The sequence below is a fragment of the Molossus molossus genome, unplaced genomic scaffold (genome assembly GCF_014108415.1).
Source record: "Molossus molossus isolate mMolMol1 unplaced genomic scaffold, mMolMol1.p scaffold_m16_p_21, whole genome shotgun sequence".
NCBI lineage: Eukaryota > Metazoa > Chordata > Mammalia > Chiroptera > Molossidae > Molossus > Molossus molossus.
The window spans coordinates 20,758,900-20,774,488 of NW_023425357.1; the positions used below are offsets into that span (position 1 = coordinate 20,758,900).

Sequence of the window (15,589 nt, forward strand, 5' to 3'; positions counted from 1 at the left end):
GGGAAAGTCAGGGAAAAACTAATTCCATGTTATTGAGTGTGTACATGAAGCTGAAGAATGCTAGGAAAAGTTGAACCAATAACACTGATCTTGGATTTCAGCAAAAGACTGTCATAGGTAGCAGTGGCTCAGATAAGGGTCAATTCTTTCTCTAAGAGAAAAGTATTTTAATTGCAGCATTTTGGGATTGCTGAATTCCTTATAGAAATTATCTTGCCTCAAAAGGGGACAAGATTGTTTAGAGCAGTGATTATCAACTTTTGTCATCTCGTGGCACACGTAATCTACTAAAATTCTACGGCACACCAAATACTCTTTTGCCAATCTGACCAAAAAAAACGTATAATTCTGATTCATTCACACTGTACAGTTATTGTTGTGTTGGCTGTTGTCATTTTTATTTGACAATCTAAGGGAAAAGAGGTCAGTGTCCCTGACTAAGTAGTCAGGTACTGCATGTTTAAAAAAATTCTTGTGGTGCACCTGTTGAAAATTGCTGGTCTAGAGTCACACAGGAAGTGGTAGTTTCTGTAATCAGCTGGGTTCATGACTAGTGTCGCTGGTTAAAAGCAGTAGCGTGCTATCTCGAGGGTTTTTAGAAGAGGGTATGTGCATGATCAACTGAGCCTGGAGACGATCTGCTGGTATCTATCTGCTCGTATGTGTTTCACGTCCAAAGTTACTTCAAGTTACCTGAACACTGTTTCTCCATTGCAAATTGCTGCCCGTCTAGCTGTCCCTCCAACAAGCAGCTGATGGTTATTTGAACACTCAAGGGCCAGACACAGAGGTACTTGTCTCTATCAGTTAAGGTGACTGGTTGGTTGCTTTCCTATGACAGGACTTGTCTTTTCTTCTCACTCTTATTCAGACCTTCACATTTAATCTGGGGAATATTCTAGAATGAAACCACATTATTGTGGAGGGTCCAGAGTCCTGTGTATCTCAGATCTGCCCCTTAATACTTCTCTCTTAAAACCTGACTGGGGTACAGTTGAAGCCATCTTCATGTTTTACCAATAAAGCTATATAGTTGTTGAGGTTTTTTTGGGGGGGGGGGGGCTTGTTTTATTATAGCATAAAAAAGATTTTCCTCTTAACGTGATTTAGGAAGATTTTATTTTTTTGGATGTTGTCAGAAATTACAGCAATATATCATAAATACCTAATTACTACATTCAACAAATAATATTACAATACAATTAATCCAAACAAGTACACTTAGAACAGGTTTAATTTCACAGCATCTAAACTGCCCCCAGAGTGACCGAGGCACTGTTCCTCCTCCCTCCCATGTACTGGTTTACTGTTCTAGCAATTAAGCACAGGGTACATACAAAGTAACACAACCAATTAGCATGGTCTTCCTCAGGTCAAGGCAGAGTTAAGGAGTTTAAGTTAAGTGCTGGATCAAAAGTTGGGGACAGGCTACTGCAAGTAGTAAAGTCAATAGCTTGGTTACTTGAAAGAGTATAGGGATTGCTGCTAAGTGGCTAATATACACTTAAGAGTAACAGAATCGGCTTGTGCTGACCATCTCCATCTTGTGGTGGATCCTTGGAATTTTCTACACTTTAAAAACACACGGTTCAGAGGGAAAGGGAGTATCTCGATTTAATTTTTGAGATTTGGCAGCATTTAGGAAATACCATCCCATGTATAAACTTAAGATTTCCTGTGTTATAAGTCTTCACTGCTGAAGTATGGGCTCCTTTGAATATTCTTTGAATTTCCATAAGGTATAATGTATTAGAACGTTCTGCCAATTTAGTGTTTTATTTCCTTTACAATATATAAAGACTAAACTGTTGAAAATCCTACCTTGGTCATTTATCTTAGACAACAGATTAATATGAAATTTTTTCATGCCAGTCTGCCTCTGATTATATGAAACAAAACCAACTCGTTTTCAAACGATCAGTTGTGCGGTACCGAGTTTTGGGGAAAGCTCTGGCTTGCTTCTAACTATCTGATTAAATGTGGAGCCACGGGGTTCAGCTTTGGAAGGTGTCCCTCACGAGTTTAGTGAAATCCCCTTCAGAGGACAGATGGCAGCTGTCTCCTGGTGCTGTAGGAAGCACATGAGGTCGTGAAGGACTGAGCGCTTCACGAAAATACTGACAACACAGAGGTTGCAAAATCAATTCTAGAGTAAATCTGGTGTACTTCTGAACTCTCTTTTAAACGCAACTTCAAACAGCTGAACAGAAAGCTTCAGAGAGTGCATATTTGTCAATTTTTAAGCCCAAACAGAAAAGAAAATGAGATGAGATGGATGGAAAAACCATTCTTGGGTACTATGTCTTAGTGGTGCACTTGTTTTCAAAAGACACTTTAACTTTTTCTTGGTTTATTATGCTGCCTTTTCTGGTTTATGTTTATATTCTCTGATTGTCATTACTTCTTGAGTCCAAGAATATTCAGAGATCTCCGGAGATGGGTGGGAGCTTGGTGAGGCAGAGTGACAGAAGCTCAAGTGCTGGGTAAACGTGATGTTTTCGGTGGAGAGGAGGAAGGGCAGTTATTACTAGCTCAGTTGAAACATCTTCCACCCCTGGCAAGAGACCTCCCCTGGAACGGCCCAGTCCCGCATCCCGTATGCCATGACATCCTCCCCTAACAACTCAGCAAGCCCAACCAAGGGAGTTCCCCTTGGCTAGTGGAGGCATGGGGCTGTGCTTTTCTTTCCCATCAAGTTATTAGATCTACATTTTTTTTTTTTACTTTAGCCAAGGCCATTACCAAAGCTGATCAGCAAAAGGACTCAGACATTTTCTGTGATGGAGGAGGACTGGGCGTGAAGTGCTAAGGTGTAGCTCCTCTTAAGCTTTCAGACCAGAAACAGCAAGCAGGTTTTACATAGAGAAATTCTGTGATATTTTGCCCTGATTTGTTGGCAATAGAGCTCTCTCTAAACACCTGTCCCCACCTGTGGAACATGTTGATCTCTCAATGTCTTTGCAGGGGAGGCCCACAGAACAGCCCTTAGTTCTCGTCAAATCATTTCTGTGGAGAGGAAGGCGCTTGTTGACTGCTGATAATACTGGCGGCACTTTTTGTCTGAGTTTGCTAATAACTAGAAGATTCTTGGCAGACATACAAAGCAAACTGTGTGGGAACAGATAAAGCGACACAATGCCATCTGCCAGCAAGCTGTTCTGCACAGCTAAGGTCTGGGGCTGAGGGTGCGGCCACTGATCACAGTGAGTAGCCTTCATGAAGGTCAGCCAGCCCTTCCCCTGGGTGAAGGGGAGGCGTGATCACGCTCAGGACTCCTCCCTTTCCCCTTTCCCCTGGCAGACCAACCACTGGCTGCTTTGGCCTCTGGTTCAAGCCCATTCAGGCAAGAGATACTTGATCTAGATTAAACCCTGCCTGAATGAGCAGTAACTGGGACAAGAAGGAAAAATTTCCCCATTGCTTTGCATTGATCTGATTATCCCAGTTTCTAGCTGCTCCTGTGCTTGTCACAGTCAGTTCAAAAGGAGAAGTTCAGCTCAGACATTGTTTATCCTACTTCCAGGCTCTTACAAAGCTTTGCATCTAAAATAAAAGCCTCTAAAAGTTTCTACTTTGCACCTGTTCTCAGACTGCTGTAAGACACCTTAGAATTCTATCACAGAAACTGCTCACTTCTTGAAAAGTTTCTTTTACAAACACCCCATGTCTGCATGTGCACGCACAGGTGCACACCCAGGATCTATCTTGTTCACCATAGACTAGCCCCTCCTCACTGACAGCAACTATGCATCACTGCTATTTGCTGTCCAGAGCTGGGGGGACGGGGTGGAGGAGGAGGTAAGAAGTAACGCATGGCTTTCTACATCATTTTCTGGTGCAACTCAAAAATGAAGTGATCGCATAGGCGCCAGTGGTAAGCTCTTTTACTTTTCTTCTTCTTTAATTTTTAAAAACACTTCAATATTTAATGTCCTGACCAGCAGCAGTACAAACACTAAAAGCAAGTTTTTTTTTGCCCAGAAAAAAACAAAAAAAAAACACAAACAAAACCCCCAAACAGGAAAACAAACAAACAAAAATCCCCCAAAACCACATATTAAAAATGGCAGGCTTTTTATAACAATAATTAAAGTAATAAAAACATACAAAACTTTTTTTTTTAATATATATACACAGTACAAGGCTGAAGCACCTTTGACTTTTCTCTCAAAATTTGTTTATATGAAAACACCGCCCACTGCAGCAACAATTTGGTGGGTGTGAATATATGTATACATAGAGCTCTGTACATTTCCCCCACGGAGTAATAAAAAAGGTACCTTCAGTTTGTCGATTTGCTTTATCTTTTAGGTAAGAGCTTTTCCAGGGAAAAGCCTAGAGGTGAGGCTTCAGTACTGTTGCTTTGTGTGCTCCTAGGACCTGTTGCTTTGAAGAAAATTTTGCAGAAAAGTAGTAACTGAAACAAATAAGCCCTTTACTTAAAAAGCACCCCACCTTCATTCAGCTGAAGCAGGCCTCAGTCCCAGGGAGGAGTGAGACCGACCCCAAGCCGGAGCAAAAGCAAACTTGGGTCTTCAGGCATAGTAATATGGCAACACAAGAAACAACACAAGCGGCTTGATCCAATCTTATGCACCCAGGGGCTATGAATGATAGAGTTTTAGTGTTGGTAATGGAGCCTTCGTTTTCAGATTTTAAAATGGTGACATGGGGAAAGAAAACAAAAACAAACGCCTTTTAAAAAAATATATGGGCGTCATCCTACATTGGTTGCTCACTGAATTACAAAGGTGATTTCAATTGCATTGAAGTCAAGGCGAGTTCGTTCTTTCTCTGGAGCCTGGAATCCTTTGCTTCATGCATGGCACATTCTTATTTTTTTTTTAAGCTTCAAACCTCCCAGTGAAAAATATTAAATATTCAAGGTAATAAAATAGATAATATTTCTATACTATAGGTTCGGCCTAGTGCAAGGGAAACCGTCACCTAGGATATCCCTTAAAGTAACCCCTAGGCCAATGCATTGCAGGCAACGCAAGGCACTTCCGTAAGTGATCCAGTTCCGCCTGGAGTCGCTCCCGTTCTGAGACAATCTTCTGTTTCTGGCTCCTCAATTCCTGCAGAGAGAGAAATTCACATGAAACAAACTGGTTTCACAGAACTGTAAGAAATGTGCTGGAGGCCACTTGGGAAAGCAAACCTTCGGCACTTTGAAAACAGCCTCCTCCCAGTGGCTTCCAGGGGCAGACAGACTGGTTCTTCCCAAGTCGTGGATGCTTACAGTACCTGCTCTCCCGGAACCAGCGCCCACTGCTGGCTCAGCGTCAACCCTGAGATTTTAAAAATGAAGCCCTGACACTATAAAACTTTTTGCTGCTTCAGGAGTGGCCAAGATGTGCAGACCTGATCTGCAATAAGTCCCATATCCCCATGAGGAGGAAGCCCTCGGGGTCGGTCACATGTCACAGTTGGAAGACCTGTTGAACCAGGCTGTAAAGGAAGGAGGTGGTTTGTTTTCCTCAATAACTTTACTCCTTCAGTAAAATCCTATTCCTTCCTCCTTAGCAAATCACAGCAGGGGAGGCTGACAAAGGCAATAAATAATTTCCCCAAAAGGGATATATATACACACACATATATAAATAGCACCTTCATCCTTCTAGGATCAATATTCTGCAAATTAATGATGCCTTTCCCCCACTTTATTGATTTGAGAGAGACAGAAACATCAATGAGAGAGAACATAGACTGGCTGCCTCCTGCATGCCCCCCACTGGGGATTTGTCCCACAACCTGGGCAGGTGCCCTGACCGGGAATTGAACTGGCACCTCTTGGTGCATGGGTCGACACTCAACCACTGAGCCACACTGGCTGGGCGATGCCTCCTTTCTTAGCTAGGGTCATTAACTGATCCCTGAATTTTCTCCCTAAGACAGTTTTAAACTCTTAAAAGCAGGATTTTCCCTCAAAACTTGTCTGTGTGGGTGTTCTTTAACCCAAACTTGAAAGGTTAAAAAAAAAAACAGTGTGTTTTGCCCTGGCCGGCTTGGCCCATGGACCAAAGAGTCACGGGTTCGATTCCGGTCAAAGGCATGTACCTTGGTTGTGGTTCAGTCCCTGGCCCTGGTTGGAGTTGTGTGAGGGGCAACCTATCTAATGTGTCACTCTCTCATTGATGTATCTGTCTGAAAATACATGGAAAAATATCCTTGGGTGAGGATTAAAAAAGAAAAAAGCTTTGTGATTTTCAGAGCCCTCGCCCCCGCAGCTGATTTGCAGTCCTTCCCCGTGTGGTGCCCCAAGCCTCACCACCATGCTGTGTGAGAGCTGCTCCGCTGTGACACTGAGGCTGTAGTGCTGGGCCTCCAGCCGTCTGCACTGTGCCTGTAACACCTGCCGCTCCAGGTTTTGCTCTGAAAAAGACAAGCCATGTTGATATATTTTCTGTACACAGGGGCCACGGGCCCTAGCAATTGTTTTCTTCTCTCTAATGCAGCCAGCACACTCCTCTCCTTTGGACCACAATGCTCCCAGCTCTTTGTATCACGTTGGTAAATATGTCCATGTTACTAAATAAATCCAGTCCCGTGGAATCAAAGACAAAGGATTAAAGCATCGAAAGGCAATTTAAGAGATACAGATTAAGAAACAGTTAAGGGTAAGTTTATGGCCTTAAGATATATTTTTCAAAAAAAAAGATGAAAAAATAGGAGTTATCCTTGCAAGTTTTTAGGCTGCCATAAAATGGCCAGAATAAACTTAGAAATTCAAAGCGGCATTTTAATTAGTAAAATAAAATCTCTGCCTTTCCAAAAGATTCCAGGCCTGGTTTTAACAGAAGCATGATTGCAAACTTTCAAGGATAAACCCTACTTTACATGAAGAGTTTCTGAGGATAAAAACCAAGGAAGCCCTGACCAGTTTGGCTCAGCAGTTACAGCATCAGCCCAAGGACTAAAAAGTCTTGGGTTTGATTCCTGGTCAAGGACACATACCTCTGTTGCAGGTTTGATCCCTGGCCCCCATCGGGGTTGTATGAGAGGCAACCAAGTTGATGTTTCTCTCTCTTCCCTTCCTCTCAATTCTATCTAAAAAAATCAATGGGAAAATATCTCAGGTGAGGATTAACAACAAAACAGGGAAGGCTATGCTACCTGATTAATTTCATAGAAGCTAGAACAGTTATGATAGCAAAGAGGTTGCCGGTTTGATTCCTGGTCAGTACGGATGCCCAGGTTGTGGGCCCGATCCCAAGTGGGGGGTATGCAGGAGGCGACCAATTAATGTTCTCCCATAGATGTTTCCCTCTCTCTTCCCCTCTCTAAAATCAACAAAGGAAAAACAAACAAAAAAACATGTGAAAATCTTAAATGTACTAAAACAAGTCAAATGCAGCAAGGAGGAAATAACTTTAGAAAACAAAGATGAAAAAAATCGGGTCATCATCTCAATGGGTTAGAAAATGCATTAGTTAAAACCTTTGACAACCATATACCATAAGCTCAGCAGCAAATGGGATGCTTTAACGGACTACTTCTCAAGTGTCACAAGATGAGAGCCCTGTTGGTGCCTCTACTCAATGGCTAGAGGTTCTAGGCAATACAGTATGATGAGAAAAAGTTAAACTTCAAAAAGCAAGAACTAAAATTTAATCCTCACCCAAGGATGTATTTTTTTATTTATCTTCAGATAGAGTGGGAAGGAAGGAGAGAGAGGGAGCAAGTGAGAGAAACACTGACATGAGAGGGACACATTGACTGGCTGCCTCCCGCACGACCCTGACCGTGATGAACTGCAACCAAGGTATGTGCCCCTGACTAGAACCTGCGACTCTGGTCCCCGGGCTGATGCTCTAACCACTGAGAAAAACCGGCCAGGGCAAAAGAACTAAAATTTTAACCTTCAGAAAGTCTGATCATCTGTGATTATCTAAGGAATAAGGGACAACAAAAAATTTTAAATCCACGATAACAAAATGGTATCTAAACTCATACAAAAACACTGCTCATGGAGAAAATCAGCAAACTTTATTTAATAAAACTTACTACTGCCCTGGCCAGTTTGGCTCAGCGGTTAGAGCGTCAGCCCACGGACAAATGAGTCGTGGGTTTGATTCCAGTCAAGGGCATGTGCCTCGGTTGCAGTTTGTCCCCAGCCCTGGTTAGGGTCGTGTGGGAAGCAGCCACTCGATGTGTCCCTTTCACGTCGATGTTTCTCTCTCTCTTCCTCTCTCTCCCTCCCACTCTGTCTGAACAAAATGGAAAAGTGTCCTTAGGTGAGGATAAAAAACAAACAAACCCAAACTTACTACCATATTCATAAATGGAATAGCCATTATCAAAGATGTAAATTCAACACAACTGGAAATCCTAACGGGGATCTTTTGGGTGGAAGAAATAAGGTGATCCTAAAAGTCATGGGGGAAAGCCCAGGGCCAAGAACAGCTGAGCTGTTAGAAGAACAAGTCGGCGGGTTACCCCCACAACAGAGCTGCAAAGACATGGTGTGACAGGGTGAGGACGCTGCATGATGGGGGAAGAGACACCCCGTAAACCACCAGGACAACTGGTTGTCCAGGCGGGAAAGATGAAGTTACATGTCTACCGTATTTTGTGTACAGAAATGAATTCTAGGCACAAGAGAAGCAGAACTTGAAGACTTTCAGAAGGAAATGCAGACTATTATGTCCTAGGGGATAGGGAAGAAATTCCCAAACAAGGCACCAACAAACAACCCAGAGAAGGCAGATACACTTCACTCCACTGAAATGAGGAATAATGCTATACACTGCTTTCAGATACATACATATGTAAAGGAGAACATGTAAGTGATGGACAATTCAAGTGAAGGGTTCCATCTGAAGGAGGAAAGGAAGTAAACTATAGGACTCGAAACTCGGGTTGTGGCTACATGGGCATCCCTTTGTTAGTCTCTGGCTTTTCAAAGTATTTGAAATGATTATGATATTCATAATCAAGTATCTATATTTAATAATATTTTTTTATTCTCACCTGAGGACATTTTTACATTTATCCTCAGATAGAGTGGGAGGGAGAGACGGAGGAAGAGAGAGAAACATCGATGTGAGAGAGAGACATCGACTGGCTGCCACCCACACAATCCCAACTGGGGCTGGGGACAAACTGCAATGGAGGTACATGCCCTTAGCGGAAACCGAACCCAGGACTCTCTGGTCTGCGGGCCGATGCTCTAACTACTGAGCCAAACTGGTCAGGGCAATAATATTTACAACACATAACACTTGGTAAAAGTCTTCTATGACACAGTAATAAATAAATTAGGAGGTGGCAGCCCAGGTTTGCTAGTTGTCGCTGGTACTTCCCAACTCCTATAAACTGGGCCAGGGCTCACCATGTCAGTGGGACCAGTTTCTCCACGGACCTGTCGGTGCTCTGCTCCTCGCTCTCCCCAGTAGCCCACCTGCCTGTTTCACTATGGAGGGAGGCTGGGCACCTTCACCTCTCCCTGCGTCAAGTTCACAGCGCCCCCGTCTCCATCTAGCAAGGCGCCCTTGCAGCCGGCTCAAGGAGAGTGAGGCGAGGAGAAGGGCGGTCGTGTGCTAGAAGCACAGTGATAATGCACAAGCCTCGGACCCCACCACTGGGTACACTGGACCAGGGTAGGAGGGTGTACGTGCCAGAGTTCCCCCAGGATGTGTTTTGCCAGGCGGGAGTGGAGTGTGCACTCAAAGCTGAGAATCAAACCTCCGGTGGCTAACGGGGAGGAGAGGGGGACGGGACGGGACTGGGCGGGGGCTTGTCTCCCTGCACCAAGTGCTAGTCCAGGAGAATGACGGAGCCTGGGAGGGAAGCTGCCGCTGGCACTGAGTCACTTCAAACGTGAAGCAGGCTCGGACAGAGTTCAGGCCTGGCTACTTGGAGCTCAGCTAAGTGAATGTTTTCATTTCCCAGGACCCTTGTATGTGCTGGGGGGTCAGGACTGACAAGACAAAGTACAGTGGAAGACAGCACAGAGAGCAATTCCCCTGGGACTTAAATTTCTCCAGTGAGAAGGGTCTCAAGTTTGTCCACGAGGAGTCACCACTATAAATAGGCCCGGGCACCTGCAGAAGCCTGAAGAACAGTTCTTGAAATGGGCAAACAGCTGAGGCAGATTTACCGTATTAGTACCTAGCTGTGCCCCAGAAGACGTGCCGGTGCTATCACCTAGAAACAGTCCCCGATGCTGGCGGTGAATCCTGCACTGACTGGGCTATTACACTCGTGCTCCCTTTCTGCACTGGGCCCTCGTCCTGCCCCCGCTCCCCTGCGTACCTTCTATGTGTTCCTGGTACGCTTCAAAGATCGCCTCAATCCCTTGCCACTTGCGCCTGGGGGGTTCCTCGTCATCCTCGTCTCCATCCTCGTCTCCATCCTCCTCCTCCTCCTCCTCGGAGTCCTGATCCGTCTCCTGTGCGAGGGGGCCCTTCCTCATGGCAGGGGGCTCCTGCTGCCCGTTGTGCTGGGGCAGAGGGAGCCGGCTTGAGGACTGCAGCTCGGGAATGTTGTAGTGGACAGACGTGTCGACCTTGTGGTTCTGCTCTGCAGACAGCACGGCTCCATTCCCTGAGGGGGAGACACAGCGGGAATGCAGTGCAGCAAACCCTGCTCTCCGCCCAGCAGCGACCCACCAAAACGCGGGAGAGGAGGGACTCTGGGGGCTCCCACGTGGGGCTCGCACAACCGTTAGGGTACAAAGTGCTCGCCAGGCCCACTGAGTAGTCATTACAGGACGGAGAGATTTCCAGGGGAGCCTGTGTGGGGGACACTGGGAGAGCCCTCAGCTGTAAGGACACGTGGTACTATTTCTGCACCTCGTCTAGCCTTACTAAAAGCAGCGCCCTGAACTCAGAGGGCACCCCATGTTACATTTCCTCCAAGTGCGGTGCGCAGACCGGCAGCATCAGCATCACTGGGGCACCTGCCAGAAATGGAGACTCCGCCCCAGACCTGCTGAGGGAGGGTCTGCCTCTAAAGACCTCCAGGGGGCCTCGTGCACTCAGGTTCCAGAGGGGCGAGCCCACGCCTGCTGCCTGTGAGCGTCAGCCGGCAGCCTCCTTACCTTTGTGCTTCTGGAGGGCCTTCTGCGTGGACTGCAGCACGGACTCGTGGAACTGATGTGCAAACTCTTCTGCCATGAAGGGCTCCCACGGCTTGCTCTTCCCGTTGATGCTGTGGGACAGTGGCACGGGAATGTCCTTGGGCGCGGGGCCCCTGATGTAATGCAGCATGCTCAGGCTCTTCTTGCCCCCAGGGCCCTCATTCAGCCTGGCCTTCTCGCCACCGGCAGGAGTTGGCTCCTGGACTCGCGACAGCTCCTGTGGCCGCAGCTGTTCCAGTCTCCCAGGCTCCGTGGCCTTTGGGACGTCACACAAGGAAGCAGCAATACCCACAGGTTTTTCCATATCCAGAGAGGTTGGCTGCGTGGCTGGTTCTTTTAGAGACAGAAAGCAAGGAAAATAGTAAGAGCTACAAGAGACCAGGTGCACCCTGACCTCTACAGCTTATATTTAACAACGACCTCGTACAAAGGACCGAGACTCAGGGGGGTTGTTTAATGAAATGTCAGTGTACGTTGTATGGCCTGAAGACAGGGTGTGGTAGCAGCAAGTCCATCCTTGGAAAGTGCCCCAAGAAGACATCTGAGAAGAAGAAGAATCTGAAGGAAGAAGCAAGTCGCTTCGAGTCATCCAAAAGGTAGGAAGTTCTGTAGCCCAACCCAACAAGAAGGACTGCGTTAGGAGTTAAAAACTGGGCTGGATAATAAAGATCTCCTGGCTCCATTCAGCAGCACAGCGATGTATAATCGAAGCCATAAAAGAGAAAGAAGGTCTGAAAGCAGATGTTGGAGAGGCCTGGCAGGCAGAATGAGCAAGACAGATGCAGGAGGAAAGTGCCAACGAAGGGCAGACAGTAGCAGCAGAGCCGAAACAGTGGTGCTGAGACCTGGATACCGGGCTTCGGTGGCTCAGGCCACCACTGGACTGATGGACGATGGCTACAACTACACTGACCGCCAGAGTTCTGCGGAAGCCGAGACCCTCCCCCCTTAACTCTCCGAGCCCTGACTTCCAACTCTCGTGTTCTGGCCCGAGGAGATCTGTCAAAATCACGGAGGACGCTTGTATGAGAGAGAGAAGCACACTCTGTCTCCAGGAGGAAAGATTTGAGATGAAGACCTTGAGCCGTCGTTTCTGACCCTGGGCAGCCCACAGGACAGTCCTGGGCAGCGGCGGATGGGGCTGTTCTTCCCGCCCTGGGCCTTACCGCTCAGGGAGACAGCAGGACTGTCCCTCGGAGAGTTTCTGAGCGAGTCTGCCACTGCTGCCGACAGGGCCTTCTGCTTCATGGCATGGAGCATTTCGACAAGTTTCTCTTTGTCTGTGAGAAAAGCAGCCTGAGATTAACAAGACAGTTGCATCACGTCTGAGAGGGAAGGGGAGCAGGATTCTAGCCCAGGCTGTGACTGGCAGGTGCGAGTCCTTTCAACCAAGAGGAACACAAAGCAGGCACCACAGGGACAGGTGGCGTTTAAAGGAAGAAACCTTCACGTTAGAGAAAGCCCAGCTTCCTCGCGGCTTTCGCTACGTAACATTTCAGACGTGTTCCAAAAATAGCTGTGTGCACGCGGTGATGACAGCTACATGAAATAATGGTACCTATGATCTTCCAAGGTGACTTCTGAGGATGCGTTCTTATTGAAAAGACAAAACACAAGGCAACAACTCGGAGATCCACGCGGCACCTCTGGAAGCACAGGCTGCTTCCAGGCGGTCTCTTCTCCCTACTCCTGGTGCACGGGCGCAATTCCCATGATGGCTGCCAGTTACTGAAAAGGAACCGACTCCTGTGATGCTCGACGCCATGGGTTCCCGTTGCAGTGGCACTTCTTGCTGAGACTTAAGTGGCCACATCACTGGTAGCTTCCTCGAGGAATTAAGTCAGGTGAAAAAATACCTTTTTATGAACAGAACTATGCGTGTTCCCAGGGATTTATTCTGTACTGGTCAGCAACAGGTCACTGCCCCTTCTAGGTGAAAACGAGAATTCTAGCTTATTGGCTAAAGACAGAAGAGTAAAATGCTACACCCTAATAATGAAGTGAAGTAAAAGCAACTAGATGGCCAATGCACACTTTTGCTTTCTTTCTGACTTCCTTCCAGAAGAGGTGACCAGGTGTGTCAGCAAGGGGTCGTGGAAGTGTGCAAATGGACACTCCAGACGGGCCAAGTCCTCACACCGGCCAATATCCTGCAACTGAGTGTGTGCGTGGGGCAGACCGAGGAAGTGGACATCCCCAGGAAGTTCAGACCACACCGTGTCTTCTCCACGACGTGTTTCCAGCTCCGTCAGCCCCAACATGGCCAGTGGTCTGGAAGCTCTTTCAGGGCAAGCCACCTACTCACAATGTGTGTCAGCTCTGCCTGGTGGCCACAGACCAAGCCTGTCATCAGAGCACAAAGTCCATGGGCCATGTCAGCGGCCCAGCAAGAGGAAACACCCCTACCATGGAGCCCGCAGCACTCCGCCACAGGAGGGCGCACCTGTGCCTCATGCCCAGGAGGGTCTCTGAACCCGCCTTCTCAAGGGACAGCTGACAAGAGCAGGTTTACATCCAGAACAGACACTAACAAGTCTTCTTTTCCACCCCAGATCAAAAGAGAAAACAGGCTTTGAGTGGGACAGTCTGAGTTTCAGATGGAAGAAGGCAGAGGTGCCAGGGCAGGTCTGCGAGAGCAGAGGGACTGCTGCTTCCCTGAGGAGCCAAAAGGAGTTAGGACAGCCCCAGGGTCAAAGTGTTTGCAGATTCTGCCTGGAACATGGGTCCCCGATACCCCCAAGAGTCTATGAACCCCACCCCCAGAAGGCCCAGGTGAGACCCTACCTTTCCTCTTCTCGGCACTGATGTGGGTCAGGTTGAAGATGGTCAGGAACTTCTTCTTCTCTTCGAAGTTGGGGCTGCTGTTCATCTCGTCGGGACTATAGCGGGTGAACAGGGCCAGCCTCGGGGAAGGCGTCTGCCGTTTGTTCTGAATCGTCGGGGGAGACGGGCTTCTCTCTCTCAGCATCCGCCGCCGCTTCCTCCGCTTCTGGGTCAGCAATTCCTCCTTCTGCTGTTGGGTGGTCAAGCCAAAAAGTTGCAAAAACTCTAGCTTCTGGATTGGGAAAGAAAACAAATGTGTTTGAAACCACCAGCAGTGGAGTGATCCCACTGTCCCCAAAGCCCCCGTACCATGGCCCACTCTGTGCTGGGCCTCAGAGGACGACCCTGACCGCATGTCCAGACACCTGCAGTCGGTGGGGTCTACTGGGACAGTGGGAGAGCCAAGAGGCAGGCGCTGACGTGGGCACCAGAGGCCCCGCCCGCAGCCTGACACAGCAGTGACAAGACCCCAGGTACCTCGGAGGACGTGTCCAGTTTGAGGGGCGGCTGCTCGGCCACGCAGCGGAGGTGGGCCCTGACCTCCTCTTCATCACTCTCGTCATAAGAGTCATCCAGGTCATAGTAGTATCCTGATGACAAGAACAGATGTGTTCAGCTGGGCACAAACACTCGGTTCCCCAGTGGATGGACACCCCTATGATCTGTGTGTGTAGACCCACCCATCAGGTCTGGCCCTGCTGGCCACTTTTAGCACCCCCAAACCTTGATTCCTTTCAACTCAGGAGAAAATGTGCATTAACTCCTAGTCCTAGAGCTTTTTCAGGATGGGAGGCGGGGGCAGGAGGCAGACACCGGGCCTGGCTTGGACCCATAGCCCCTAAGTAGCCAGGCAGTCCTTGGGCTGACACGGATCCCCAGCAAGGGACCATTTGTCACACAGGTCTAGGGCTGTGTCCATGGCAACCCAAGACTGTGCACATCCACTCCTCCTGCTGTGGCCATCTGGGCCCATTACCCAGGAGGGGACAGGCACACTCAGACCCTGCCGTCTCAAAGGCACAGAGCACACACGCGATCTCACTGTGCAGAGGACAGCAGCACAGTCCCTGCACCCAAGGGCACCAGGGCCTCCTCACTTTTCCTTCGGGTGAATGGAGGAAAAAGTCCTTGGGTCCTAAATCTGGCCTAGATCAACAACCCAGGAAGACTTGGCCTCGGCCCCAGCTTCTGGCTACGAGACTAAATTCAACACCGCACAGGACCCAAGTTTCCAGCAGGAAAAAAGAAACTGGTCTGGGGCCCCTGATCCTTCCTGATCATATGGGGGTTGCAGGTGGGGACAGTCATTCTCACCCTGGGCCTGCTCACCTGTTCTCCTTGGCTCTCTGGGAAACCCAGGGAGCTGCTGAGTGCCCCCCACCCCACAGACCTCTCGCCCTTGCCCCTGCCCAGACCTGCCTGCCTGCAATTATGATGGCAGCTCCCTATACAGAGCCCGACTGGGCCCAGACCCAATATCTCAGCAGCCTCCTCCCCTGCTATGATGCAGTTAATATTTAAAACTGTCTTATTAGCCTCTGTTCATCACTTATTAATCATGCATTTCTGTGGAACCGTCTCTACAGACAGGCTTTGATTTGGCTTTTTGAGACACTTTGTATTTCGGCAGCATGGGCGAGGGCCCGGGTCTATCTCCCCAGCAGAGGTGTCAGGTAGCTACAC

General features: G+C 48.1%; 1 protein-coding gene across 3 annotated transcripts in view; it reads right to left on the reverse strand.

The window, feature by feature from the left end:
* Positions 1-4,016: 4,016 nt before the first annotated feature.
* The window catches only part of GSE1 (Gse1 coiled-coil protein), a 426,886-nt gene continuing 415,313 nt past the window's right edge, over positions 4,017-15,589 (reverse strand). For all 3 annotated transcript variants that reach the window (XM_036275499.1, XM_036275501.1, XM_036275500.1), the window contains 7 exons: positions 14,384-14,496; positions 13,868-14,138; positions 12,250-12,363; positions 11,045-11,416; positions 10,258-10,548; positions 6,272-6,375; positions 4,017-5,078 (listed from right to left, as the gene is read on the reverse strand). In XM_036275499.1, coding sequence (XP_036131392.1) covers positions 4,944-5,078; positions 6,272-6,375; positions 10,258-10,548; positions 11,045-11,416; positions 12,250-12,363; positions 13,868-14,138; positions 14,384-14,496 — 1,400 coding nt within the window. In that variant the 3' untranslated portion in view covers positions 4,017-4,943. The remainder of the gene's footprint in view (positions 5,079-6,271; positions 6,376-10,257; positions 10,549-11,044; positions 11,417-12,249; positions 12,364-13,867; positions 14,139-14,383; positions 14,497-15,589) is intronic.